This window comes from Miniopterus natalensis, chromosome 10 (assembly GCF_054644295.1).
Source record: "Miniopterus natalensis isolate mMinNat1 chromosome 10, mMinNat1.hap1, whole genome shotgun sequence".
Classification (NCBI taxonomy): Eukaryota; Metazoa; Chordata; class Mammalia; order Chiroptera; family Miniopteridae; genus Miniopterus; species Miniopterus natalensis.
In genome coordinates, this window is record NC_142090.1 from 32,568,443 (window position 1) to 32,595,841 (window position 27,399).

Sequence of the window (27,399 nt, forward strand, 5' to 3'; positions counted from 1 at the left end):
GACACTATCACCACCTCCTTCAGTGCCCAGGCATCATTGCCCTTCTTACAGGGAACAAGGATCTCTTGACTCTTTAATAAACTATTAATTAGAAACTAAAGAAAAACATATTCCATCTTCAGCAGGAAGCAGCTACAGAAAAGACTCTGTGCCCCCTTTTCCTGAAAGGATTAAGAGCCAAGACCCATGAGGGCAAAATATAGTAAGCAGTTAGACAAGATCAGAGTAAAGAAGATAGATCATGTACAGAAGGTCACAGTGACAAAAAGCCTTGGGTGCCTAGCAATGGGCATGAGAAAAAAAAAGAAATTAATAAAAAGAGGCCCATAGGCAGATGGGAAATAAAAGAATGATGACTCTGATAATGAATGAAGAAGCCTAGGAGCTCTTTTTAATTTTTTTGAGACCAATTGTTATTTTCCCCCGGGAGCCCAGGTACAATTGACAGTGGGAAACAAATTGACAGATTTTTTCAGTTGACACTGGAGCCACTTACTCAATTTTAAATACAAGAATGACTAAAAGAAGTCAGGAAACCATCTAGGTAGTGGGAATTACTGGACAGATGCAACAAGAGGCCTTTTTCCAACCCCTAGAGTGTTAATTAGGAGATTTTAAATTGTACAAAACCTATCTAAAACATTAATAATTATAGTCAATGAAACTGCTACTTTGCTTGTCAATTTGCAAAAACCTTTAGATTATCTAGCTAAAGGTCTCTTAGAAAATCAAATTGCCTAGACTACATGTTGGTAGAACAAGATGTATGACATCAACAGCTCAGCTAAGGTAGAGACGAGCATCACTAAGATCAGACAACAAGCTACCTGGCTTTAATAAACATTAGACCATCACACACACCCTTTGAAGAAACCTGAGATTTGTTTATGAGTCTGTTCTCATGGATATCTCACGTACTCAAGCCCATATAAAAGGAAATTTTAATTTAGGCTTAATCATTATTTTCTTTATAATTGTTGTCTTTATTGTTTCAAACATCTTCATGACTTGTTTTTCACACACCAGAAAAATTGTATCTGCCCAACAGGCACCTCAAGAAATATATCTGCTTTTAAGTCAGGAGATTTTGCTTTACAATAGGCTCAAGTTTTTTATTTCCCCAGAAGATTCAGAAGTCATCAACAGTCCCATAGATATAGAGAAAGAATTGATAGTAGGGAATTGTAACATGGAGTAAAAACTTTATACTACTATGACTAACCATAAAATGAAATTAGAATAAAATGTACTAACAAACTGATAAAAGGAACTCACATGCTGACAGTTTCCTTATAAGCATATTGCAGGCATAAGCAGTTCCAGTTCTTGCTGTACAAGAAACAGCCTTGACCATGACTTTGGTTAATGTAGATCACCCAACTGCAGGAATTTGGCTAGCACTGACCAGATCCAGTATGCCGACATTAACGGTCCATATCAGGACCAGCAAGGACACTGCCTGCACATCCACTGGCCCTCCTCCTGATCTCTTTGTTCTGCTCTCCTTCTCCCCCCCTATAAAAACCCAGCCTGCACTGAGATGCTGAAATGGGCTTTGTGATGAGTCCCCATCTTTTCAGGTTATCAGTACTTAAATGAACCTCTTTCCTGTTTCAGCAGCATCTGTGCCATGAGTTTGGCTTTCTTGGCAGCAGGCAGCCAAACTTGGGTTTCAATTACAGAGGGAAGCTGAAGCCATTGCAGACACTAATAACTGGTTTATTCAACACCCATATTTGACTACACCTTCTCTCCTGCCCTCTCTATCATAGAGTTAGGTAAGTGAAACACTAGATTTTCCCTTCCAGGTAAGGTCCTGTGTCAGATAATAGCGCTTTTGCCAGGAAGGGCTTTTGCAGAATTAAAATGCAAAGCCTTACAAGGCTTTGGTTTTTTGTTTTCTTTATGCCTGAAATTTAGGTTTGAGGTATTAAGACAGGAAGATGAGAGCCATCTGCTAAGGTATATTGGGAAGACTCAGAGAGATTGGGTCCTTGGTGGCTGCACTCAATAGCTCCATTGCCTAAACCATTTCCCTCCAGACTTACTGCTTATGTGAAATATCAGTTTACCAGGCTTTCTCTACCTTAAAGCCAAATGCATCACCAACTGACATGAGTGGTAAGCAATGCTGGGTCATAGAAGGACTTGAATGCTCTGAATAGAAGCTATGACTTCCACATTTGGTACTGGGCACCGTACTATAATTTAGTGGCTGAAAGAAAAGCTTTGTAGCGTGAGAACCTTAGTTAAAGTCACAGCTGGGTCAGTTCTCTCTGTTTAGCTTGAGAAGTATTAGCCTCATCAGGGAGATGTGTGATGAAACTTATTTAGAACACTAACTTTAACTGTAGCAAGCTGGACAGAATGGAGGAGGTCAAAAAACATTCTGATGGTGCAGGATTTTACAGTTGTTCTTTGAGACAAAATAACTTTATAACTAAATACCTTAAAACAAATTGCTCTAAAGGTCTTCATAACAGAAAATACTTTTCCTTTTTATTGATTTATTGGAGTGACACTGGTTAACAAAATTATACAGGTTTCAGGTGCATAATTCTACAACACATCATCTGTATACTGTATTCTATGTTTACCATCCCAAGTAAAGTCTCCATCCATCACCACTTATCCCCCCTATACCCTCCTCCACCTCTCCCCATACTCCCCTTTTCCTGGCAATCACCACACTGTTTCCATGTGCATGATCATTTTTCTTATTTTTTCTTTTTTCAACTCTTTTACCCCCCTCCAGTAGCCCCCCCCCCTTGAAGAGAAGCTTTTTGATTTCATGTATTATAAATTCCTATGGCATCTTCCATTATCCCCAGGAATTCAGTGAGGAGTCCAGAAAAAATAACTGGTGAGAATAGCCAGAGCAAAAGGGACAAATCATTTAAGATTCATATTTCATGCTAATATCACTATCTGTGTTTTAGAATCTGTTGATAACCAAAGCAGTAGGAAGTTTAACTCCATTTCCCTTATATATGCTTAAAAGCGCTAATGTTATTCTTCTGGGTCAGGGTTAATTAAGCCTAGGAAGTAGGATATAATTTAAAAGACAATGAAAAATCTTTGTTCCCAAATATCTAATTAAGGATGTCTGAGGGTTCTATATCAGAGATGGTTTACTTTGAAGAATTAAAGAAGGAATCCTGTTCAAAGCAAATGTCTTCAGTAGGAGTAGTACATTTCCATCAGTAACAGGCTAATGAAGATAATCTGAGGCTCAGATTGAGGATAACGGATTTCTCAGTTACATAACTAGTAATTGGCCAATCTGGGATTTGAACCAAGGATTGTGTGTTGGACAGCTACACTTTCACTACATTAGACTGTGGCCAAGCTCATGTCCTAAACCTCCCTGCTCCCTGACCCACTCAGTTTTCAGGTTATACCCTCAAGCTAAAGCAAGTGACCTAGCTGTGATGATTTTCTGCTAGCTCTCAAGGATAGGACTTAGTCACTGTGAGGCTGAGCCTGACATGTGGTTTCATTGAGAAACATTCTAGTTCCTGAATGGTTGAGGAGACACATTTAGGAGTAGAGAAGTAGAGAAGGGCCTTCATTAGACAAAACAAACTATTCAGTAGTTCACAAATTGCCTTACACTGTGCAAACCAGGAAGATGGAATGAATAATTAAGCTTCCTGTCTATTTAAATCAAGCAATATGTAACCCCAGGGTTATTCTAGGCCTATTGATTTACCTGTCCCAAGAACCTGATGGCTTTAGAATCTCTGGCACTAGTCCAGAGGGACATATTTAAAATTTGTCATACTTGTTTCAGGACCACATTCATGAAAAGAGTGTGAGAATTCTCAGATCACAATGCTTATCTTCCTTCTCCCACACAAAGGCAGAGGAAAACGCTGTCCTATTTTCAGGCACAGGTTTGGTACCAAGTTAAGTGACTACTATATGGCTCCTGAGTATAGATAAAATGGTTTCCTGGTACTGCCTTGAGGGACTCTATCAAGAACCCTGAGAATTGCAACTCATAGAGAACATGGCTGCCTTCTAAGACCAAGAGAGCCATGAACTTTGCAGCAAAGTTTAGGGCTCCAAGAAAGGAGGTAATAACACATGAGCTGTTTCATGCTCAGTCATTTCACTTGATCACTTAGGCTTCTTTTCAGGGCCTACGACACTCACCTCAGACTGCCAGATGGGGTTCACAGTGTTGCCTATGATCTTAGATCTCCTCTCTTGCCCATGGTGAGGGAGGGCAGGGAAAATGCTGTGCTTCCCAGGCTGAATGGAAATCTTCAAGTAAGGGTCTGGGTTGAAAAACATCCCTTTCTTCAACCCCATGGCTTGGAAATCTATAAAATAAATGACATTGTGTTTTAGTGAGGTTGAAGATCATACCAGACATTTCATAAGAAGAAATGTCTATCTAAAACACTGAAAATTTTTTCACTCTTTAGACTGTTTCTACTTCATTAAACGTATGGATTGATATGTCTAAAGAACCCACTATGTGAAACATTTAATGGCATGTACAGTGGTACTTCAGTTTTTTAATGTAATCCATTCTGGAAGACCGTTCGAGTTCTGAAATGTTCAAAAACTGAGGGATCAACAGCTGACAGCTAGGCCTCAGGATCTTGCACTCCATGGAAGCCGTGTGGCATGTTCGACTTAAGAGGCATGTTCAAAAACCAAAACATTTACTTCTGGGTTTATGGCATTGATAAACCGAAATGATCGTCAACAGAGATGTTCGAAAACTGAGGTATCACTGTATTAAATTCATTTTGGTGAGAAATCCTTATAACAAATCAATATAACTGGTATTATGGTCACTATGCTTTTTAAGAGGACCATTGACCCTTACTGGACTGGACTGGACTTAAGGGTTTTTCAGGCAGTTTAAGATAATGGGGTTGGGTGAGTGTCTAAGGGTCACCTCAGAAAACTTGGGTTGACACTGAGAGAGGAAATCCAACCTTGAAATTCTGCAAAGTGGAGACACACAAAAAAACAAAACAAGGGTTGTAGTCAAATAATAAATATGTTCTTCAATATGGCCTTCACTGAATTAGAATTAGAAGAAATAAAGAGAAAGAGGAGGATTAAAAGAGCAAAGAACATGGACAATGGAAAAATGAAAAAAGAAAACATGGCTTCTATGGAGCCAAGTGCATATCAGTGAGGAGAGTTTTGAATAACCATGCTGTCATAAAAGGCAAGACTTTGAAAACAGAATTGTTTCATTTAATTGGAATCATCTGATCCTGTACAATTCCATGCTGGGGGGGAGGGTGTGTGTGTAGGGGAGAGAACAAAATCATTTGTAATAATGATTTATAAGTATAATTATTCTGAGATCATTTGAAATCATTTTATATTTATTGGAAATATATTTATGATGTCAAAAACAAAAAGTTTTTTCCATGATTGAAGTGTTTCCCCCTCAAAATTATTCCCATCTACCTATAAATGAATGAAACTGAGGTAAAGGTACATTGAATTGATTCCCAACCATACTATAAATTGTGAGGTGTTTGAGTAATCTGTTACTAATAAAAAAGTACAGATGTTTTCATGTAAATTTACTTATTTTGAGTTGATTTGAGGTTATTTTCATAATGAAATTATTCTTACTCTTTTATGTATTGCCATGAAGGAAAAAAGAGAAAGTTCAACAAGCATCACAGAAATTCACGGGTTGAAGCCATAGGAATATGTGCAGAAAAAAGAGAACACAGTAGCATGAGGCTTTTCTCCTTAGAAAGGCCTGTTTATAAGGTTGGCTCTTAACTAGTATCTGGGAACTTGGATCTCTGGAGGGTACCCACACCTCAGAACTGATAAGAGTGGCTCACTGTGCCTAAACTCTGTGTGTAAACTATGTGGTTTATGCTAAAAATCTGCTTTCTTTCTGGGAGTCTGGAAGCTTGGTATGTGATAGGCAAAGATGCCTATGTGACTAGATCCCAATGAAAACCTTGACAATGAGTCTGTAATGAGCTTACCTGACATAAAACACTTCATATGTATTGCTACGACTTGTTGCTGGAGGACATAAGTGAATCTGTGTGACTCCACTAGGAGAGAACCCACTGAATTTCAACATTGATTTCCATCAGATTTCACCCCAGGCACTGTTTCCCTTTGGTTATTTTGCTTTATATCTTTTCAGTGTAATAAATCATAGCCATGAGTATGATTACATGCTGAGTTCTAGTGAATCATCAAATCTGGGGTGTTGTGGGGGTCCCTGATGGAAAGTGTGACATATAGATTTATTCATCATAACATAATATGACTACCGTCACCTCCATCACGTCTACCACTACCACCTACTATTTATTGGCTAGTTACTAAATTCAGGGAACTATTCTATGACCTTCAAATACATGATCTGATTTAATTCTAACATAAACTCTATAAGGTAGATATTATATTACTAATTTGAGTAAGAGAAAATGGAGGCTAATAAATTAAATGACTTGATGAAGTTGTCAATATAAAAAATAAAACTGGAACTTTGATTCCCAAATCTGTGCATTTAACCAATATGTTATATTACCTTTCAATAAAAATGCCAATATTTGCATAGGTTAAATTCTCAACTATAAATAGGTCTTTTTTTGTGGTATCTAAGCTTTTGACCTTCATTATTTTCCTTCTCTCTGAATAACCTTTTAAAAACACCTATTTTTCTTGTCTCTTTTAAAAATTAAATTTATTGGGGTGACATTGGATAATAAAATTTTACAAGTTTCAGCTGAATAATTCTATGATACATCATCTGTATATTGCATTTTGTGCCCACCTCTCAAAGTCAAATCACCTTCCATCACCATACATTTGACCTCCTCTAACCTTCACTATCCCAGCACCTGCCTTTTCCTCTGGCAACCACTATATTGTTGTCTGTGTCTGTGAGTTTCTGTTTGTTCATTTGCTGCTTTCAGTTTTATATCACACTTATGAGTGAAATTATATGGTTCTTCACTTTCTGTGTCTGACATTTTTCTTAGCATGATATTCTCCGTGTTGTCATAAATGGCAGTATTTCATCTTTTCTTATGACTGAGTTGTATTCCATATGTACCACATCTTTATCCAGTCATCTGCTGAGGGACCATTTAGTTGTTTCCATATCCATGCCACTGTGAATAATGCTTCAATAAACATAAGGGTGCATATATTTTTGCAAATAAATGTTTTCAAATTTTCAGGTAGATACCCAGAAGAGGGGTCACTGGGTCTTATTTTTAATTTTTTGAGGAAACTGTTTTCCATAGTGGCTATACCAGCCTACATTACTACCAGCTGTGAATGAGGATTCCTTCTTCTTCACAACCTCTCCAACACTTACTTGTCTTGTTTATAAGAGCCACTGTAATAGGTGTGATGTGGTATCTCATTGTAGTTTGTTTTTCTATTTTTTTTTTAAATATATCTTTATTGATTTCAGAGAGAGGAAAAGAGAGGGAGAGAGAGATAGAAACATCGATGATGAGAGAGTCATTGATCGGCTGCAGCCCGCAACCTGGGCATGTGCCTTGACGGGGAATCAAACCTCGATCGCCTGGATCCTAGGTTGATGCTCAACCGCTGAGCCATGCCCACCTGGGCAATTTTATTTCATCTTTATTGTTGAAAGTATTGCAGATGTCCTCTTTTTTCCCATTGACCCCTCCCACCCCACACCCATTTCTCGCCCCAGGCTTTCACCACACTATTGTCTGTGTCCATGGGTTATGCATATATGCATATAAATTCTTTGGTTAATCTCTCCCCATTTACCCATCCACCCCCACCTCCCTCCAAGATTTGTCAGTCTGTTCCATGCTTCTATGATTTTATCAGTTTATTATGTTATTTAGAGTCCACATATAAGTGAGATCCTGTGATATTTGTCTTTCCTTGCCTGGCTTATTTTGCTTAGTATAATATTCTCCAGGTCCATCCATACTGTCCCAAATCAGAAATAATATATGCACACCTATGTTCATTGTAGTTTTTATTTGCATTTCCCTTAGAGCTAGTGAAGTTGAGCATTTTTTCATATATCTCTTAGCCATTTGTCTGTCTTCTTGGGAGAAGTGTCTGTTCAGGTCTTCTGCCCATTTTTAAATTGGATTGTTTGTTTGTTTGGTGCTGAGTTGCCTGAGTTTTTTATATATTTGGGATATTAACCCCTTGTCAGAGCTGTTGTTTGCAAATATGTTCTCCCACTTGATTGGTTACCTTTTAGTTTTGTTGGTGGTTTCTTTTGCTGTACAGAAGTTTTTAATTTTATATAGTCCCATTCACTTATTTTTGCCTTTACTTTTCTTGCCTTTGGGGTCAAATACATAAAATCTTCTCTAAGACCAAGATCCTTAAGTTTAAAACCTATGTCTTCTTCTATGCAATTTATTGTTCCGGGGCTTATTTTAGGTCTTTGATCCATTTTGAGTAAATTTTTATATGTGGGGACAAGCAGCTGACCAGCTTTATTGTTTTGCATGTGACTTTCCAATTTATCCAGCACCATTTATTGATAAGGTTTTCTTTTCTCCACTGTATATTTTTGGCTTCTTTGTTGAAAATTATTTGCCCATATACACATATTTAATTCTGGGCTCTCCATTGGTCTATGTGTCTGTTTTTTCTGCTAATAGCAATCTGCTTTGATTATTGTCACTTTGTAGTATAATTTGAAGTCAGGGAGTGTGATATCTCCAGCTTTGTTCTTTTTTCTCAGGATTGCTTTGACTATTTTGGATCTACTGTGGTTCCATACAAATCTGATGATTTTTTGGTTTTATTTCTTTAAAAATTGCCAGTGGGATTTTAATGGGAATTGCATCAAAACTGTATATTGCTTTGGGTAAAATGGTCATTTTGACTATGTTGATTCTTTTAATCCATGAACACAAAATATCTTTCCACTTCTTTGTGTCATTCTCAATCTCTCTTAATAATGCCACAGTTTTCAGGATATAGGCCCTTCACATCCTTTAAGTTTATTCCTAAGTATTTTATTCTTTTTGTTGTAATTATAAAATAAATTGTTTTTTCATTTCTTTTTCTGAAATTTATTGTTAGTATATAAGAATGCAATGGAGTTTTGTACATTGATACTGTAATTTGCCACTTTATTTGTTTATTTTTTCTAATAGTTTTTTTTTTTTTGGTGGAGTCCTTAGGGTTTTCTATATAAAGACTCATGTCACCTGCAAAAATGAAAATTTTATCTCTTCATTCCCAATTTGGATGCTTTTTATTTCTTTCTCTTGCCCGATTATTATGGCTAGGACTTCCAGTAATATGTTGAATAACATTGGTGAGAGTGGACATCCTTGTCTTGTTCTTGATCTTAGAGGAGAAACTTTGTTTTTCACCATTAAGTATATTAGCTAAGGGTCTGCCATATATGGCCTTTACTGTGTACTCTATTCTGTTTCATCAAACACCTTGTCTATGTCTGCATTAATATGTCTGTATTGATAGTATGTTTGACAGCTGATAAGTTTAGTCACCCTTCATCATTCTTGCTTTTTCCAAAAGAAAATATTTTGCTTTACAACTCACACACTTGTATTTCCAAATTAATCTTATTAATCTAATACCCCTCTTACAAAAAAATTAGGACATTTGATTAGAATTGCATTGAATTTACACATTAATTTTGAGAGAATTCGTACCTTTATAATACTTTTCATTCAAGAATATATGCTTTTTTCATTTTTTCAGGTCTTCTTTCATGTCCTTCAGTAAACTTTTTTTCTTCCTTATAAAGGTTTACAGAGTTAAATTCAATTTGGATCTTATTAAAATATATGTTTCATGGAGTAAAAGTGTTTGAAAACTGCTGCAACAAGTATTGAAATTAAAAGTGCATTGGTTTGGGAGTCAGGATACCTACATTTAATTCTGGAACACTCATTATTAAACTTTGTAACTTGAGGAAATAGATTTAACTATTTTAGGTCTCAATTTTTTCAACTAAAAAATTATTAGAATGTCTATAAGAATACAGAAAGTTTTATGATTTTCCAAAAGTAAATGAAACATTAATGGAAGAATACTTTATCTCCTCTTATTTTGGCCTGTACTAGCTTTTTGTTCTGATGATAAACATAATATACACTTACAATAACATTTTTAAGTACAGAAGAAAAAAACAGAATAAGATTATTTAAAAATGCAAACATTACCAGACTTTTTCCTTATTGCCTTGTAGTATTTTTCTTTGCATAGTTGAGACCACTGTGTGCGTGTGTGTGTGTGTGTGTGTGTGTGTGTGTGTGTCCTTAGCTCCTGACAGTCCAATTTAAAGATTTAAAATTATCTTCCACTCAAGAAAGTTTCTCCTATTATTGTTTCCATTCAATTTTCTCTGATCTCTTTCTCAAAAGTATCAATTATCTATGTGATGGCACTGTATGTGTCATCCCTCCATTTTCCTCTTATCCTTTGTATTTTGCCCTTCATTTGTGCATTCTGGGAGAGACTCTCAAGTCAGTCTACTAGATTACTGATTCTAATACTTTAGTGGTGATTATGTTCTTTACTGCTTTTTAAAACTCACTTTTAATTGTATGATTATACCTTTTAGAATTAGTCTAAATCTCACCTTGATTATGATAGAAAAATATCTCTCCCCAAAGATAACCACAACCTAATTCCTGGAACCTGTGTATATGTCACCTTACATGGTAAAAGAGACTTTGCAGAAATGATTAAATTAAGAATCTTGATTGACATGAAGAGATTACTCTGGATTACCTGGGTGGGCCCAGTGTAATTATAAGTGTGCTTATAAAATGGAGGCAAGAGGGGCAAAGTGAGGGGAAACAGATATGACAATAAAGTAGTGATTAGAGTGATGCAGCCAAGAGCCAAAAATGAAGACAGATGCTAGACCTTCAAAGAGAAAAGAATGGATTCTTCTCTGAAGATCCCAGGAAGGAACTAGTTCTGCTGAACATGATTTTAGTCCCTTAAGATTCATTTTGCACTTCTGACTTCCAGAAGTATACAGATATATTTGTATTAAGTTTGTGGTAGTTTGTTACTTCAGCAATAGGAAACGAGTACATTTGGCTTCCCAAGTTTTTATTTATTATCTTTCTTCATCTTAGATTTAGTTAATGGGTCACACACTTTCCTGTATTTTATTGAGAGTACAAGCAGATGAGTGATTAATGCTTTACTTCTCTTAGATATCTGTCAATAAACTTTTTTCTTTTTTTCTTGATTTATGTCCTTCAACTATTTTATGAGCCAGCATCTTTCTCCACACATTCTTCAAGTCAAAATGTCTGCTATTTATCCATGAATACATTGTATATTCCTGGTATTTGTTCATCCTTAGTTATTTTGGTCATCCAACTGACTACTGTTGGAATCCTCACTTCTGCTTTTACACTTGGAGATGATCAGCATCTAGTCAAGAGTTTTTATACTTTGTGGGCTTGGTTAGATTTGTTGATCTTTTTATCTTGTCTTTCTTTGAAGCATGGATTCATTATGATACCTCAAAGCAGTATTTACTTTTTTCATAGTTAGACATAGCTAGACATAGACATAATGAATTAAAACCTATACATATTCAACTTGATTATTTAGCTGCTTGCTTTACATTTCCAGTTACATTTAATTGCTGGCAATGTTGCCTCGAAATAAGTGTAAGAAAAATGATATATTGGGGGCTATAGGAGATGAACCCATCCTGATCACTTTATAAAGTACCTTTTGAAACCAAGTTGTGTGGAGTGGTTTTCTTTCCTCTGGTGGATTTAAGAACCCATGTCTGCATGACAGAGCCAAAATAGGAACCAATTAATAGAGATTTCATCTCCTTTCCTGGTTCCATGCTGTACACCCTGCATAGCATCACTCTGAGGCTTTAGGATTTTCACAGAGTAAAAAAATTCCTCCTCGTTTCTGTCATGTAATTGAGAAGTTTTCTTGATTTCTTCAGTTTCTGAAGGTTTGTAAGGGGCATTTCAATAGGAACATAAGAATAGCAATCAGGAGTTTTTAGCTTTTTGCCTTACTATACAAAACTATTGAGTTTCTTTCTTCTTCATTTTTTAACCTAGACAGACACATGTGAATGTCAATGGTTTGTTGTTGTTGTTGTTTTGTAAAATGATTTTTTTTTTTTAGAGCAGTTGTAGATTCACAGCAAAGTTAAGAGGAACTACAGAGAATTTCTCTATATGGCCTGGTCCACATATGCTTAACCTCCCCTATTATCAACATTTCCTACCAGAGTGGTGTGTTTGTTACAATTGATGAATCTACTTTGAAACATCATAATCACAGATGAGTGATACTTTACTTCTCTTTCCAAAGTCCATAGTTTATATTAGGGTTAACTCTTGGTGTTGTACATTCTATTAGTTTTCACAAGTGTATAATGACATGTATCCATCATTAGATTATCGTGTATTTTCACTATCCTAAAATTCCTCTGTGGTCTGCATATTCATCTTTCTTCCCCCAGTTCCAAGCAACCATTGATCTTTTGACTGTCTCTAGAGTTTTACCTTTTCCAGAATGTGATATAGTTGGAATCATATGATATGCATGAGTGGTTTTTTTGCAGATTGGCTTTTTTTTTCCCCACTTAGTAATATGCATTCCATGTCTTTTCATGGCTTGATAGCTCATTTCTTTTTAGCTCTGAATGGTATTTCATTATCTGAATGTACAACAGTTTATCCATTCACCTCCTGAAGGACATCTTGATTGCTTTTGGCAATTATGAATAAAGCTGCTATAAATATCTATATGCATGTTTTGTATGAACTTAAGTTTTCAACCCATTTAGGTACATTTCAAGGAGTGTGATCACCAGATCACATGGTAATGATATCATTGTAATTAGCTAGTTATTAATAATAGGAAGAAGGCAAAAGAGAAACCCAGACATTATAAGCATGGCCATTTCTGGCAGCTTCACCAGGAAGCTGCAATTTCACACACCCCAGGGAACCACCAGCCCACTCCCTGCAAAACACTGGGGGGAGGGGTCCAATAAAGGGGAGATGGGTGTATGTGTAGTAAAGTTGGGGTGATATAGGGAAGGAACTTGCCTGCCAATCTTGCCTAGGGAACTATGGATTGACTAGGGGAGGCAGAGCCAATGTAAGCCCACAAAAATTTGGGAATACATAATCCCCTAGAGAAAGGAATTCTCTCTCTCACCACTTTTGGTTCTCTTCATTCTCTTGGCTCTTGGTGCTCTTGTCACTTCTTTGTACTCACCCATGTTCCCTCCACAACCAAGTGGACCTGTGGACCCCACACAAGGGAACTGATGAACTGCAGTGGGAAACAAAAACTAGGCTGGCCTGATGCTGGATTGGACTATGCCTTATCATGGAGCAAAAACTCTGGGCAATGGCTTTAATTCTTGCTCTGCTGAAGTCACAGATACACTTCTTCCATGGAAGGAGGAAAGGAAATGGGACCTTGGAAACTCAGGGGTTTAATTTTACAGAAATAAAGCTTTCTACAATATCTCATCCTTCCATGTGAATCTCAGAAATTTTTTTTTTCTTGGGATTTGGCAAGAAACCCAACTCTCACCAGCAATCAGTGGGGATGAGGAAAGCTCCCCATTGATAATAGTAAGAGTATATTTAGTTTTGTGAGAAACTACAACAATTACTTCCAGGGTGTCTGTACTATTTTGTGTTCCCACCAGCAATGAAGGAGAGTTCCTGCTTCTCTATACCTTCCAGCATTTGGAATTTTTAATTTTCTGGACTTTGGCCATTCTAATAAGTGTGTAGTGATATCCCAGTTTTGTTTTAATTTGCATTTCCTTGATGACATATACTGTGGAGTGTTTTTTCATATAATTATTTGCCACCTGTATATCTTCTTTGGTGAAATGCCTTCTAAGGTATTTTTCAAGTGGGTTTTTTTTCATGGTGAGTTTTAAGGTTTTTGTTGTTGTATATTTTGGACACCTGTCCTTTTTTGGGGGGGTATTTTAAAGACTTTTTTTCTTAAAAAATAATATAGTTATAAAAAGTGGCAGCAGCCTGTGGCCCAGATCTGGAGGAGAGGAGGTGCTAGTGGCCCCATTGCAGTGGGCAAACACTTTCTCTTTAGTGGGGTTTTGACTTCAGTGCAGAACACTTTGCCTCAAAAGCCAATGTTGGGCCTGGCTTCTTACAGCTCACAGAGCAGTACACATAAGCAGAAGAGCCAGCCTGTCAGTGTTTGGCCTTCACTGGCCACCAGTAAATGGTCAGATTTTTCAGCTTCTTGGCTACCTCCTCCTCAGAGAGGCAGTTGGTTGGCAGGACCTTGGGTGGGTGTCCAGCTAAGAAGCCTTGACTGGTATGGAGGGCTGATGAAGGGAACACTGATAGTCCAGGGGCCCTGCTTGCATCATGCACCACTCTTGACCCCACCATTCCATTAAGCCCCATGTCCAGGGCTGTTTTATTCTTGGCAGAGAGGCTCAGGAAGCCAGTGGGCTCCAATGGGCTCCAGGGTGCAGGTCTGCTTGAAAGTCGGGGCCAAGAGATAACTTGTTTTTGAGAAGGGGCCTCCACCTCACCCATCCTTGCCTTTGAATGACTTGCTGGCCTCTGAAGGTGGGAGCTTGCTGAAGGAGGGGCATGTTGGCAGACAGTGGTGAGGTGATGGCCTGGTTCTTGCCCAGTTGGGGAGCCTGCAGGGTAGCTGGAGACAAGGCTGCCCTTGGAGGGGCAGGGTGGAAGCTAGGCAGGCAGATCTGGGGTGCAGGGGAAGCTGCTGGTAGAGGATGGGCTCAAGGGAGAAGATAAGGAGTAGTTGACAAGGTGAGATGAAGGCTCAGCCACCAGAGGGATCTTCTTCCACATATGTAAGCTAAAATGCCTTTCCAGCATGGAGCTTAGTGCCCAGCAGAACTGGTCCAGCCTGCGGCTAAACACATAGCACCTTGGACTCACCAACCAGTTCCCAAAGGTGAAGAATGCCTGTGGTCTGGGGAGTCAGGTTGCATAATGGAGGTGAAGGTCATCAGATGTCCCCTGCTCTTCATTATCTTCACTGGAGGCCTGGGTCCCACCTTGGGCATGGGAAAGGTGAAGGGACCTGGGTCCCTATCACCACCACAGAGGCCTTCCTCTTTAAACTCACTCACAGAGGAGACCCTGGACCTGGGAAGCACACAGTATGGGTAGATCTGCTTGGTATGAGCAGATAAAGTGCTGCTGGGAGCAGTTACCACTGCCACAACCTAGGCTGAGGAGGAGTGCTCCTGGAATGGGTACTCCAGAGCTGTCTTCTTGTACCCTGGGCTCTTCTCCTTGGGAAACTCCTCTTTTCCAGAGGTGGCCTTCATCTCTGCCACTAGCATATTAAAATCCTTAGCCCACTCCTGGACCTCTGGGTGCTGGTGCACTGAATGAATCTTGCAGGTTAGCAGGTGGGTACAGATCTTTTTGGTCCCTGGATTTATTACCACACACTGCCTGTTGAGGTTGCTCTTCTTCTGGAGCTATTTTTGGTGGACTTGGGGAGGGGGGCAGCCTAGCCCCACCAAACTCCTTTTCAGGAGACTATCTTCAGCCCAATGACTGGGGGTTATTTTGATGCTCACTCTAAAGGCCAGGGAGGTCTTTAGAAAGGAGCACCATAGGAGATTTTCCAGGGGAGTCCTTAGTAAGGCTGCACGGCTGGCTGAGGAAAGCAGAGGACAGGACCACCCCGATTCTGTGTCCAATGGGGTTCAGGAGACTGGACATCTCCAGATTCACCACAAGCACGAAAAGGCAGAGGTTGTCCTCTGAGTCTTCTCAGGAGGCTATTGGCCATGGCTCCAGGACCCCTGGCCTTTCTCCCTGAAGGAGGTTTTAGTGGAACCTGGGGCTCTACCACCTTGGCTTTGCCCATTCACTACATGGCATTGCTGAGAACTGGCAGGAACTGGCAGGAGCTGGATCAGAGGGCCTCGGCATGAAGCTTGCTGAGGGGCCCACATCTTTCACAGTGCTTTCGGAAAGCTTGAGGCTTCACCACTTGACTGTAGAGATTACGCACAACAAAAAATAAAAGTTTCAAAGGCAGGGAAGTACCAGAAGATGGACATGTCTTCTCTGATGATGGTCATGCATCCAACCTTTTCCTGCTTTCGTTACTCTCCTCCAGCTCAGCCCCATTGGCAGGGGCAGGTTGGCTTATTCTATGGGAACTCCAGCTCTGTCCACAAAGTCTTGGAGGTTGGCCACCTGCTGCTTCAGATGGGCCATTGCTGCTACCTTGTGTTCATGTACTGCCATCACCTCAGTGGCCATGGTAGATGGGCCCTGCCCTGCTCTGGGGGGTGGGGAGCAGAGGGGGTGCCTTCTGCCTGGATAACTGTCCTTTATTAAATGTGTCTTTTGCTAATATCTTCTCCCAGACTGTGGTGTATCTTCTCATTCTCAGCAAAAATTTTTAATTTTAATGAAGTTCATATTATTTCTTTCATATATCAATTATTTCTTTAATGTATCATATATTTGGTGTTGCAACTAAAAAGGCATCACTGGCTCTGGCTAGATGCTCAGTTGGTTGAAATCTCCTCCTATAAAGGTTGTGGGTTTTGTTCTTGATCAGGTCACATACCTAGGCTGTAGGTTCCATCCCCAGTCAGGGCATGATGGGAGGCAACCAATCAATTTTTCTCACATTGATCTCTCTCTCTCCCCCTTCATATCTCTAAAATCAATAAACCTGTCTTCGGGTGAAGATTAAAAATATAAAAATTAAAAAAAAATTAAAAAGGCATCATTCTACCCAAGGTCATCTAGACTTTCTACTGTTATGTTCTAGGAGTTTTACAGTTTTGCATTTTTCATTTAAAAGTCTATGATCCATTTTGAGTAACTTTTTGTGTGTAGGGTATAAGGTCTGTGTCTATAATTTTTTTTTTTTTTTTGCATGTGCATGTCCAGTTGTTCCAGCACCATTTGTTGAAGAGACTATTTTTGTTCCATTATATTGCCTTTGCTCATTTGTCAAAGATCAGTTGACTACAGGATGTCTATTTCTGTATTCACCATTTTGTTCCATTGTTCTATTTTTCTATTCTTTCACCAATATCACATTGTCTTAAGTTTTGAAGCTAGGTAGTGTCAGTCCTCCAACTTTGATCTCTTTCAATATTGTGCTGGCTATTCTGGATCTTTTGCCTTTTCATATAAATTTTAGAATCATGTTTTCAATATCCAAAAAATGGCATGCTGTGGTTTTGACTGGAATTGCATTGATTCTATACACTAAGTTGTGAAGAACTGACATCTTTACAATACTCTATCTCCCTATCTGTAAACATGAAATACCTCTCCATTTATTTAGTTCTTTGATTTCATGCATCAGAGTTTTGTAGTTTTTCTTTATATGGATCTTGTACATATTTTTTAGATGTATACTTAAGTATTTCATTTTGGGGGTGTTAATATAAATGGTATTGTGTTTTTAATTTCAAATTCCACTTGTTCATTGTTGGTGTATATAAAAATGATTGACTTTTTGTTTATTAACCTTGTATCCTGCAACTTTTCTTTAACTGCTTATCAATAAATCTTTAGAGACACATTTCCTTTACGGGGGCTCACTTAAACATGAATAGCTCCAACTGACTGCCTATCTCCCAAGGACAGTGCATGAGTGTGATCTCAGATCTCTGACATTTATGACCTGCAACGTTTGTTAGTTTGACAACAAGTTAAGGCAATAGTTTCTCAAACTATGCACCAGAATTCTAGAGTTTCATGCCACTGTATGCATATCCACAAAGACCACTTAAGGTGAAATTGAGTGTGTGGGGCTCTGAGCTTTGTAGAGCATTTTAACCAGAGCATCTCAGGTTTTTTTTTCTTTTCTTTCTTTTTTTAAATTCTCCTAGAGGATATTTTTTCCATTGCTTTTTCAGAGATAATGGAAGGGAGAGAGAGAAAGGTCAATAAGAGAGACACATCGATTGGATGAGCCTGCAACTGAGGTACGTGACCTTGGCCAAAATCGAACCTGGGACCCTTCAGTCCACAGGCAGACACTCTAACCACTGAGCCAAACTGGCTAGTGGTTAGAGAGTATGACAGTTTCATAAGAGCCAACAGTCTTACAAGAGCCAACACTTTTAAAAATCTGTAGAAAGAAGAAAAATGAGAGACAAGCATTGGAATAGATACATTCCAACACAATCATGCTTTATTACAGTTATTTCTTCAGTTTTTATTTGTACTTTTAATCTTGAGATTATTTTAGATTTACAGAAAGTCGCAAAAGTAGAACAATATCCTTTACCCAGTTCCCCATTGTTAACATATTACAGAACTATAGTACATTATTAAAATGAAAAAAATTAAATAAATTACTCTTAACTAAATACTCTTAACTAAAATAAAGACTTTACATAGCTTACACTGTTTTTTCCATGAATGTACTTCTATGAGCAGCTCAATTGGGCTTAATTGAAATTTTTATTTAGTCAAAGGGTCTGTTAGCTCCTTCTCTCCCCAGGCTTTCCCTTACCTCCACTTTATTAAAAAACTTGCCAGGTCGGGCATGGCTCAACAGTTGAGCATCAACCTAGGATCCAGGCAATCAGGGTTCAATTCCCGGTCAGGGCACATGCCTCAGTTGCAGGCTCGATCCCCAGTCGGGGGAGTACAGGAGGCAGCCGATCAATGACTCTCTCATCATTGACGTTGCTATCTCTCTCCCTCTCCTTTCTTCTCTCTGAAATCAATAAAGATATATTTTTTAAAAACCAAAAAGCTCTCAATCACTGCTATTTGGCAATGGAGGAAAGTAGAATAGCAGTTTCTCTTATCATCTCAAAGTGCTGTTGCATCTATTGCTTATTGAATCCTCCATATCCTCATTAGGTCAGGAGGAGGAAGCAGATGTTTTTAATTTTTGTTTTACAGATGGAGAAATTGAAGCACAAAAATGTGGAATAACTTTTAGGTAAGAGTCAAATTAAAGTGCATCTCCTGATGGTTGACATTTTTGTTCTTTCCACAAGGCCTTCATGTAAGCAAAACATACCTGAAAGAGAAAAGCTGATCAGCCTCCGACTTCTTTGCCCCTGGACAGTCTCATAAGAGCCAACATTTTTAAAAATCTGTAGGAAGAAGAAAAATGTGAGACAAGCAAACCAAGCATTGAAATAGATACATTCCAACACAAACAGGACTTATTACAGTTATTTCTTCAGCTACACTCTATGAAGACAGCAGCACTGAGATTTATTAGGGTATTATTGATGAAAACAAGCTTCTAGCAACCTAATGTCTTTTCCAGTACTAGAGTGGAAAATGCTAGTGGGGATGAGGTGTACTTTCCAGAGAAATGGAAATAAAAAAATTACTGTAATATTAGAGTCCTTTTGTAACTACTTATGTAAACAATGCCTTTTTATATTCAAATTTGCAAAAAAAAAAAAAAAAAGTGTTTATTAAAGCAGACCCTAAGGGAGTAGAATGACAGTCAACAAATGTTTACTGTTGTAATTATAATGTGTTTTCATTTAACAAAATATAGTGTTCAACTGCTGTATCTCCATTTCTTCTGATCTGTCTTATTATCTGGAAATTTCCTGGAAATTCTATTTATTAGGGAGAAACCTGAGCATGGCATTAAGAAGCAACTCTAAGGTCTCCTATACTGCTGGTGGGAATGCAGACTGGTGCAACCACTATGGAAAACAGTATGGAGGTTCCTCAAAAAATTAAAAATGGAGCTGCCGTTTGACCCAGTGATTCCACTCCAGGAATGTATCTTAAGAATCCTGAAACATTCATCAGAAAGGATATATGTACCCTGATGTTCATAGCAGCACATTTTACAATAGCCAAGATCTGGAAACAGCCCAAGTGCCCATCAGTAGATGAGTGGATAAAAAACTGTGAGACATTTACACCATGGAATACTATGCAGCTGTAAAGAAGAATAATCTCGTACCCTTTGGGACAGTATGGCTGGACCTGGAGAATATTATGCTAAGTGAAATAAGCCAGGCAGCGAAAGACAAATATCACATGATCTCACTTATACGTGGAATCTAAAGAACTTAATAAACTGATGAGCAGAATAGATTCAATGACATGGAAGCATAGATGAGACTGATGAATGTCAAAGGGATGGAGGAGGGCGGGTAGGTGGAGGGTAGAGAATAACCAAAGAATTTATATGCATATATACACAACCCAAGGACATGGACAATGGTAGGGAGAGGGACTGGGGAGGGGGAAGGAATGGGGTGGAGCAGGTCATTGGGGAGAAAAAGGGACATCTGTAATATTTTAAACAATAATAAAATTAAAAAATATATATATATTTATCCTTCCTGCAAAATTTCAGAACTCAATTGTTACATGGGTAATCTAAAGCAATTTGCAAACCAAGCTAAAATGCTTTCTTTTCCGTCATTACTCAATACATACCTGTTAATGGGTTAATAAAAACAGCTAGAGTCCTGGTTTTCATGTTCTTTTGGGTACTTTTTACTCAGAAATGATTCTTGAATATTTATTCAAAGGCAGTTACTTTTGCATACATTGTATATTTGCAAAAAATAATTTAAAAAATCTGAGTATTAAGCCAATCCACCCAATATCCACTTTTAGAAGATAATTTGTACTTAAGTAAAGTGGAAACTTGATAACTTGTGGCTCAAGGTCTCTTTGTTTATAGGTTGTGTGGACTTGTTCTCTCTCTTTATCCTGCCTCTCATTACCCTTAATGCTGTAAGAGTTGTGATTGGATGTTACCATCAAACTGCCTTATATAAAACTGGGAGTAATGATGGCATCACTAGAGCTCACTATTTCAACCCAAGAAGTGTACAAAGAGATTATTAGAACACACTGTGGAAGCAGGTGCCTCTGATGGGACTATGCACTTGGCTACAGCTTGTGTGAAAACCTCCTCAGTATGTCTACTCTTAGGCCTAAGTGAGAGCTGAATCTTAGGGATGCTGGGCTGCTCAGCAGAAGGAACCAATGTGGGTGACAAATGGAATAGAGTAAGAGATTGTGAAACTCTTTTTTTTTTTTTTTTAAATATATCTTTATTGATTTCAGAGAGAAGAAAGGAGAGGGAGAGAGAGAGATAGAAACATCAATGGTGAATCATTGATCAGCTGCAGCCCGCAATCCGGGCATGTGACCCGACTGGGAATTGAACCCCGATGGCCTGGATCCTAAGTAGATGCTCAACCGCTGAGCCACACCTGGCCGGGCGAGATTGTGAAACTCTTTAATAGCTCTGTGTCTCTAAGAGTCTCATTTGATAATAAAGAAACAGAGGAAGACAGGGCCAGGATTGATGAGTTGGAGGGCTGGTTGGTCTCAGGCATTAGCCCACTTCACATTGGAGAGCTCTCTTCCTAGTCTGTTCTTCACTCCACCTGGCTGACACAGAGCAATACACTTCAACAAATAGGTCAGAGACTGCATTCTCAGGATGGATCACTCTTCTAACTCTCAAAGTGTCCAATATGCACAAGCATAATCAGGGCTCAAACTTTCCTAATGTTGTGGACTTTTCTTTTTTTCAAATCTATACCTAGGCCTTTGGCAGGCTGACCACAACATTTTACAGTGCTGCATCTGCCTAAGTGAAACAATTACAATTGATTGTTTCTAATTCTAGTTTTAAAATATAAACATCTAGCTTGTTCCTTCTCAGAATTTAACTTCCCAGAGGGTATTTAGAAAAAAGTTCTTCATCTTTATTGCATCAAAAAGATAATGTATATGTCAGACGCTACTAAACTCAGAGGGAGACACATTTAAAGCTTCATAAAATTCTACAAACTCGTGGCTTTTTGCTAACATTATTTACAAAGTCATCTCAGCACCAGAATGATGGTATGAAAGTGGAGGCAACCATAGCTGTGGTTAAACATTTTCCAGGAAGTAAAGTTGTTTACCTGGCTCTGGAAGGTATTGTATCCTGACTTCTTGTTTAAGATGATCTCCAAAGGCATGTTTGAGGTTAAGAAATATGCTACATTTGCAGACAAATGCTCTACCATTTATTGACTGTGAAAATGATATGAAGACTCAGCCAAGATAGATTCAACCTGGAACAACCTGAGATGTTGGGGGCACATCACTGAATTGCTCATCTTCTCAGGTCCGCACATTTCATTTGCTCTGAGCAAGGTTGTTTTAGAACCATTGGACTCTGGGTCCTAATAACCTGCTCTCATATGTTGCCCTGGCACTTTCATTGTTGGTTTTGCACACAAATGTTTCCACAACAAAGCCTACTTGCCAAATGGTTTAATAGAGTCAAAACCAGACCTGTTTGGTGGTGTGCAAAAGATTTGTTAGGTTATTGAGAAGGCTCTTGAAGTTGAAATAAGGGCCTGAGGGTTAATTCACATATATCTCTCCTACTCCTATTTTTATTTTCTCTTTAAATCTACTTTTTGAAACATTATTGAGTATGAATCCATATCACTGTTGCATATCATTTAAATGAAACTCAGCAAAAAATAGAACAAAGATTGACCAAAGGACTTATAAGCATAAATGCATAGCCCATGGACACAGACAATAGACAGGTGAAGACCTGGAGGGGTGGTAGATAAGGGGAGGGGAGTAAAGGGGAGAAAATGGGAGACATCTGTAATACTCTCAACAATAAAATAAAATTTTAAAAATAGAACAAAGATAAGATCAGGACTTTTTACCTTTGCAGGGGAACTTATGTTTTAACAGTATGAAGATGCAAGGCTTAGTTGACTAGACTCCCTCTCCCTTAGCTCTTTACCATGTTATTCGAATTCTACCTTTCCTTTCACAGTAACACTACATGAAGATGAAGCTGTTTTCCCAAAACACACGTCTCCATCACATGGTCATGTGTGCTGACCTATATATGTGTGCTGACCTATATCTTTGATCTTCCATTCTCCGAGGACATCATGGCTTCTTAGACAGGCACACTGTCATTCCCAGAGGCAAACAGGTATAGTGGGGGCAATCAATTTTATTTAAAATTGTGGGAAAAATGATTTGTTTTAAAGAAAATGAAGAAACTTAAAGTTAAATGCAAAATATGCATGTATTTTGATGGTAAAACAGTTTTCAAAGAACCCTTTTGCATGTGAAGGACACTCAGAGTTGCTTCACTGAATGTTCCAGACCTGGGTTTACTTTTTTGGGTTCAAGCTGGAGAAGTTACCTGTAGTACAAAGGACATTTCATTTGACTCTATTATTTCATACAAGGGTGTGGCCACATTATACTCAATTCTGAACTCTATTTACATACTTATGATTATTCTCAAATAATTATACAATGACTTCTTTCCCCTAAAATTGCAGACAAAGTTTGTGTTTAGTTACAGAACAATTAAATTAAAAATGATGACAGAGATTGAAATTCATGACTTCACTGAGCCAGATAACTTTAATTTTCTTATAAATAAAAATTTATTTATTTTCTTATAAATAAAAATCCAATCATGGCTGTTAATGGAATCTAAAAATCAGGTGCAAAGTAGCACTGCATTATAAATAATAAAATATCCAAGCTGCGGCATACCAGCAGCCAAGAGCAGGAAACTATGGATTCCATTTTAGATCAGAGATCATTGGTTCCTGTAAAGTTCAATATCTTTTGCATCTAAGATAAAGTCTATTAAGTAATCTGATATGCCTCAAACCAATCCAAGGCCTAAGTTCCCTTTCCACCACCAAATCTCTGCAATGTTTAAGCAAGCAAACAGTAAACAAAGAAACACACCTACAAATGTTAACAAAGCAATGTTAAGTATATTCCCCTCATTGAATTCTCATAATATGACTGTTAGGTGGGTAGACAGCTCAGTCCAAGTTCTCCAACAGAGGTGCCTGTAAAGTCAAAGTGGAAAGCCATCTTTAGTGGCTGAAAAAATGAAACACAAAACTTCAGTAGTCAACAGCATCACTGGCCTACCAACAATCTCAGGGATACCTGTGATGGGAGACAGAAGGCCCATAAAAGGGGCAAGAAGACAACATGAATGAATGGTAAGTGTGTGCCAAGCACAGAATCAGTTCTTCTAGACACATTATTTTAATGGTTTGCAAATTCAACATCATTCTCTCACCTCCAGTTTACAAACGTGAAAATGAGCTCAGAACAATTCATAGACTTCCAAAAATTTATCTGGAATGAATTAATCTTTGGTCTAGCAGATTTTATTAGCTCCCCCACCACACACACACTCCCACCTAGAATCTGTTAACCCCCTCAAGACATTTCTAGAGTAAGCCTGCCTGCTCACTCTATTTTGCTAATATTTGGTTCATATTCTCTTCATAGTCTCTTCTCTGCTTTCTGATGCTGCTGTCATCTAGCCAGGTTTATGAGTCTTCACTGCTCTGGCTTTCTTTATTGCTTTGAAGGCAAGGCACAAGCTTCCTAATTACAGGGCTGTTTTGCTAAGCACTATGGGGAAAAGGAGAGGGGTTAGGAAATGAAGCATTTCTCCTAGTATTCATTGTGTGAGTTAGACAAAACATGTTAATTAGGGATGATTTTCTTTACTGAGCTGCTTTTGGTGACATAGGATTCAGGTATTAGCACCAGGAGAAAATCTTTTTGGGGCAAAGGACTGTTGTGTTTGAGAGGCTAGGTATTCAGCCACTAAAAAGAAGAATGTGATGAGAATGTGTAAGAAGCGCTGTGTGAGTGAGAATGCTAGCTAGAAATAATCAAATACTGGATTTTCCCTGATAATTCTTAGGCTTTCTAGCTATTCTTTTTAAAATAGTATTTTTGTGTACAAAGACTGTCTGACAAATGTGGACATGACAAACTCGACAAAATTCTAAGAAATAACTGAATTGCTTTCTTTGCTCTACAACAGAAGGTTCTCCAACTTTAGCGTGCATCAGGATCACCTGTACAGTTTTATAAAACACAGATTGCAGGCCCCATCCCCCCTAAAGGTCTGATTTTGTAGGTCTGGGGAAGCCTGAGAATATGCATTTCTACCAAATTTTAAATGAGGTTGATGCTGCTGGAAAGACCACACTGGTAGAAGCACCAGTCTCAAGCACCTACCTCTCTTAAGTGGTAACATAAAGATGTCTTAGTTTTGTCTCTATCACAACCCCTCAAAATTGTCTTGATCATGGTTCCAAGCAACAGAAGCAGGTTCTGTTGATAACTTGGCCCATGGAGTCCCCTGACACCAGCGCTTGAGCTTGTGCCTTCCATCAGGGACAAAGATCAGATTCTCTGCAGAACTTACTTCCTTGTGTGAATGACTATTACACACCTGATCCCTAGGTTTATGAAAGGACCTTTACTCCACTCTGTGGGGCTGATCATTCTCACCTGGGTAAAACCTGTCATAAGACACCAGTGGGCACAGGTGAGGCTGCAGTATGTATGACCCACTGACATATTTTCTTTGGGCCATAGAGTATTCGAGTTTTTCAAAAACAGTTTCTAACATATTTTTTAAAATCAGGGGATTTACTAAAAATGTGCATTTCAGACATTTTTTTATATAGAAATTTTTTTTTTATTATAGAAGAAACATTATCTTTCTGAAATTATGTATACACCCAAATTCAAATGCACATAAATCTACTGTTAGTCTTTTGGTTTCAGGATTTTAGAATATCAAAATATTCAGCAATAAGCAGCTCGAGTTTAGAATTACCTGTCTTCTTGAGAAGCACCACACCTTCCCAGGCCTCCTTTCTGGGACTGCTTTCATCAGTCTTGACACCCATAGATTAACATTTTAATGCTCTGAAATCAGGGTATGGCTGACCACCAATTTGCCTTGTAATTAGTTTTTTCTAGGTTGTACGAAAATGAATAACCAGTCTTAAAATCTGTGGCATCTTAGATTCTATAAAATGAGATACAAACTGAACCCCTTGCAAGCTTTTGAATGTGCAATCCTTGCTCTGGTATGTGTGTATGTATGTATGTATGAATATGTATGTATTTTCCCTTTTTTCTGTTTTATTTAAAATAATTTATGAGATAAAATTTACATAACATCAAATTGACCATTTTTAAACTGAATAATCCAGTGGTATTTAGCACTATTCACATTGTTGCACAATCACTACCTTTGTCTAGTTCCTAAACATTTTAATCACTCCAAAACAAAACTTTATACCTGGTGGACCCAATATGGAGGCAAAGTAGATGGAAAATACACTCACGCACTCACCTCCTCCCAGGACAAAACTGAAATTACAACTAAATTATAGAACAACGATCTTGAATAACTAACTATAGACTAGCTGAAGAGATGTCTTATAACCAAGGATTTACAGAAGAAGCCATATTGAGATTGGTAGGAAAGAAGGAGATGCACAAAGTACTGGCCCCACTCACAAGGACAGCTGCTGAGGTTCTGGAAGGATATCTCAGCTTGAAGGGGTGTTCCCACTGAGAATCATGGGTCTCAACACTAATTGGGGCTCCCTAGCCCAGAGCACCAGAGCCGGGAAGAGGTGCCCACATAACATCAAGATGTGAAAAACAACAGTTTCTGTCTGTCAGAAAGAGAAAAGAGTTCACTAGACACACAGGTGCCCTCTTAAATGGTAAATGCACAAAATTTCATTTGCAGTCATTCACCCTGGGCTTCAGCATAAGAAGTGTGGAATGGACTAGACTAGTATGAAGACAGTCTGGGGTTCGTGGCTCTGAGGAGAGAGCTGAAGGGAAAGCTGCCAGGATCCTTGTGCTGTCATTCTCCCATACAATAGATGCCACCTGTTTTGGGTGGACCACTCCCCTCTGTGCAGCATCAGTCTGTGGGAAAGCACTAGACTCCCTCTTTAACCACTCTGTTTAGCTTATACCCTGCTGAGGAGTCTGCTGCCTTGGCCAGGGTGTAAAGTTCTGGGCAGACTCAGGGAGTGTCAGAGACTGAGTATGCGATTTTGGGGCAGAGGCCATTCCTCACACTTTTCCATGAACCTGACTGGTGCTTCAACCTCACAGGAGATCTGCTAGCCCCATCCCCCAGACTACTAGTGGATTTGCCCTGCCAAGGTCTGTGCAAAATCTAGGACAGACTGAGTTGTGTGGTTCTGGAGTGGGGTTCATACCCCACACTTTCCCCAAAGCCTGATAAGCACCTTTCCCTTATGGGAGATCCATTAGCTCCATCCTCCTGACTCCTGGTAACCCTATTACCATAGGCAGCCATCAGTTGAAGCATGGGACTAGATGGTCACTTAAGAGGGGCGGGACACATTGGGGCAGTGCAGAGGATGTGGGCACTGAGATCCAGGGGTTCCCCAAGGACTCCAACCAGTTCCCCTGGATGTGTGGGTGCTGTGTCCAGTGTCAAGAGGCAGGCTGAGGGCTGCAGCATCTCCAGGCTTCCTGATGGTGGGTCCTACTTTATGTGAATTGACTATCATCAGATGTTCTTTCAGTATCTGAGCCTAACAGGCAGCCATCA

General features: G+C 38.7%; 1 protein-coding gene and 1 pseudogene across 1 annotated transcript in view; both read right to left on the reverse strand.

Annotated features, from left to right (window-relative positions):
* The window catches only part of HECW1 (HECT, C2 and WW domain containing E3 ubiquitin protein ligase 1), a 578,356-nt gene that overhangs the window by 195,951 nt on the left and 355,006 nt on the right, over positions 1-27,399 (reverse strand). The window contains exons 7-8 of the mRNA XM_016212519.2: positions 19,003-19,078; positions 4,159-4,328 (exon numbers count right to left, since the gene is read on the reverse strand). Coding sequence (XP_016068005.2) covers positions 4,159-4,328; positions 19,003-19,078 — 246 coding nt within the window. The remainder of the gene's footprint in view (positions 1-4,158; positions 4,329-19,002; positions 19,079-27,399) is intronic.
* LOC107536697 (ataxin-7-like protein 2 pseudogene) lies at positions 14,079-16,244 on the reverse strand (annotated as a pseudogene).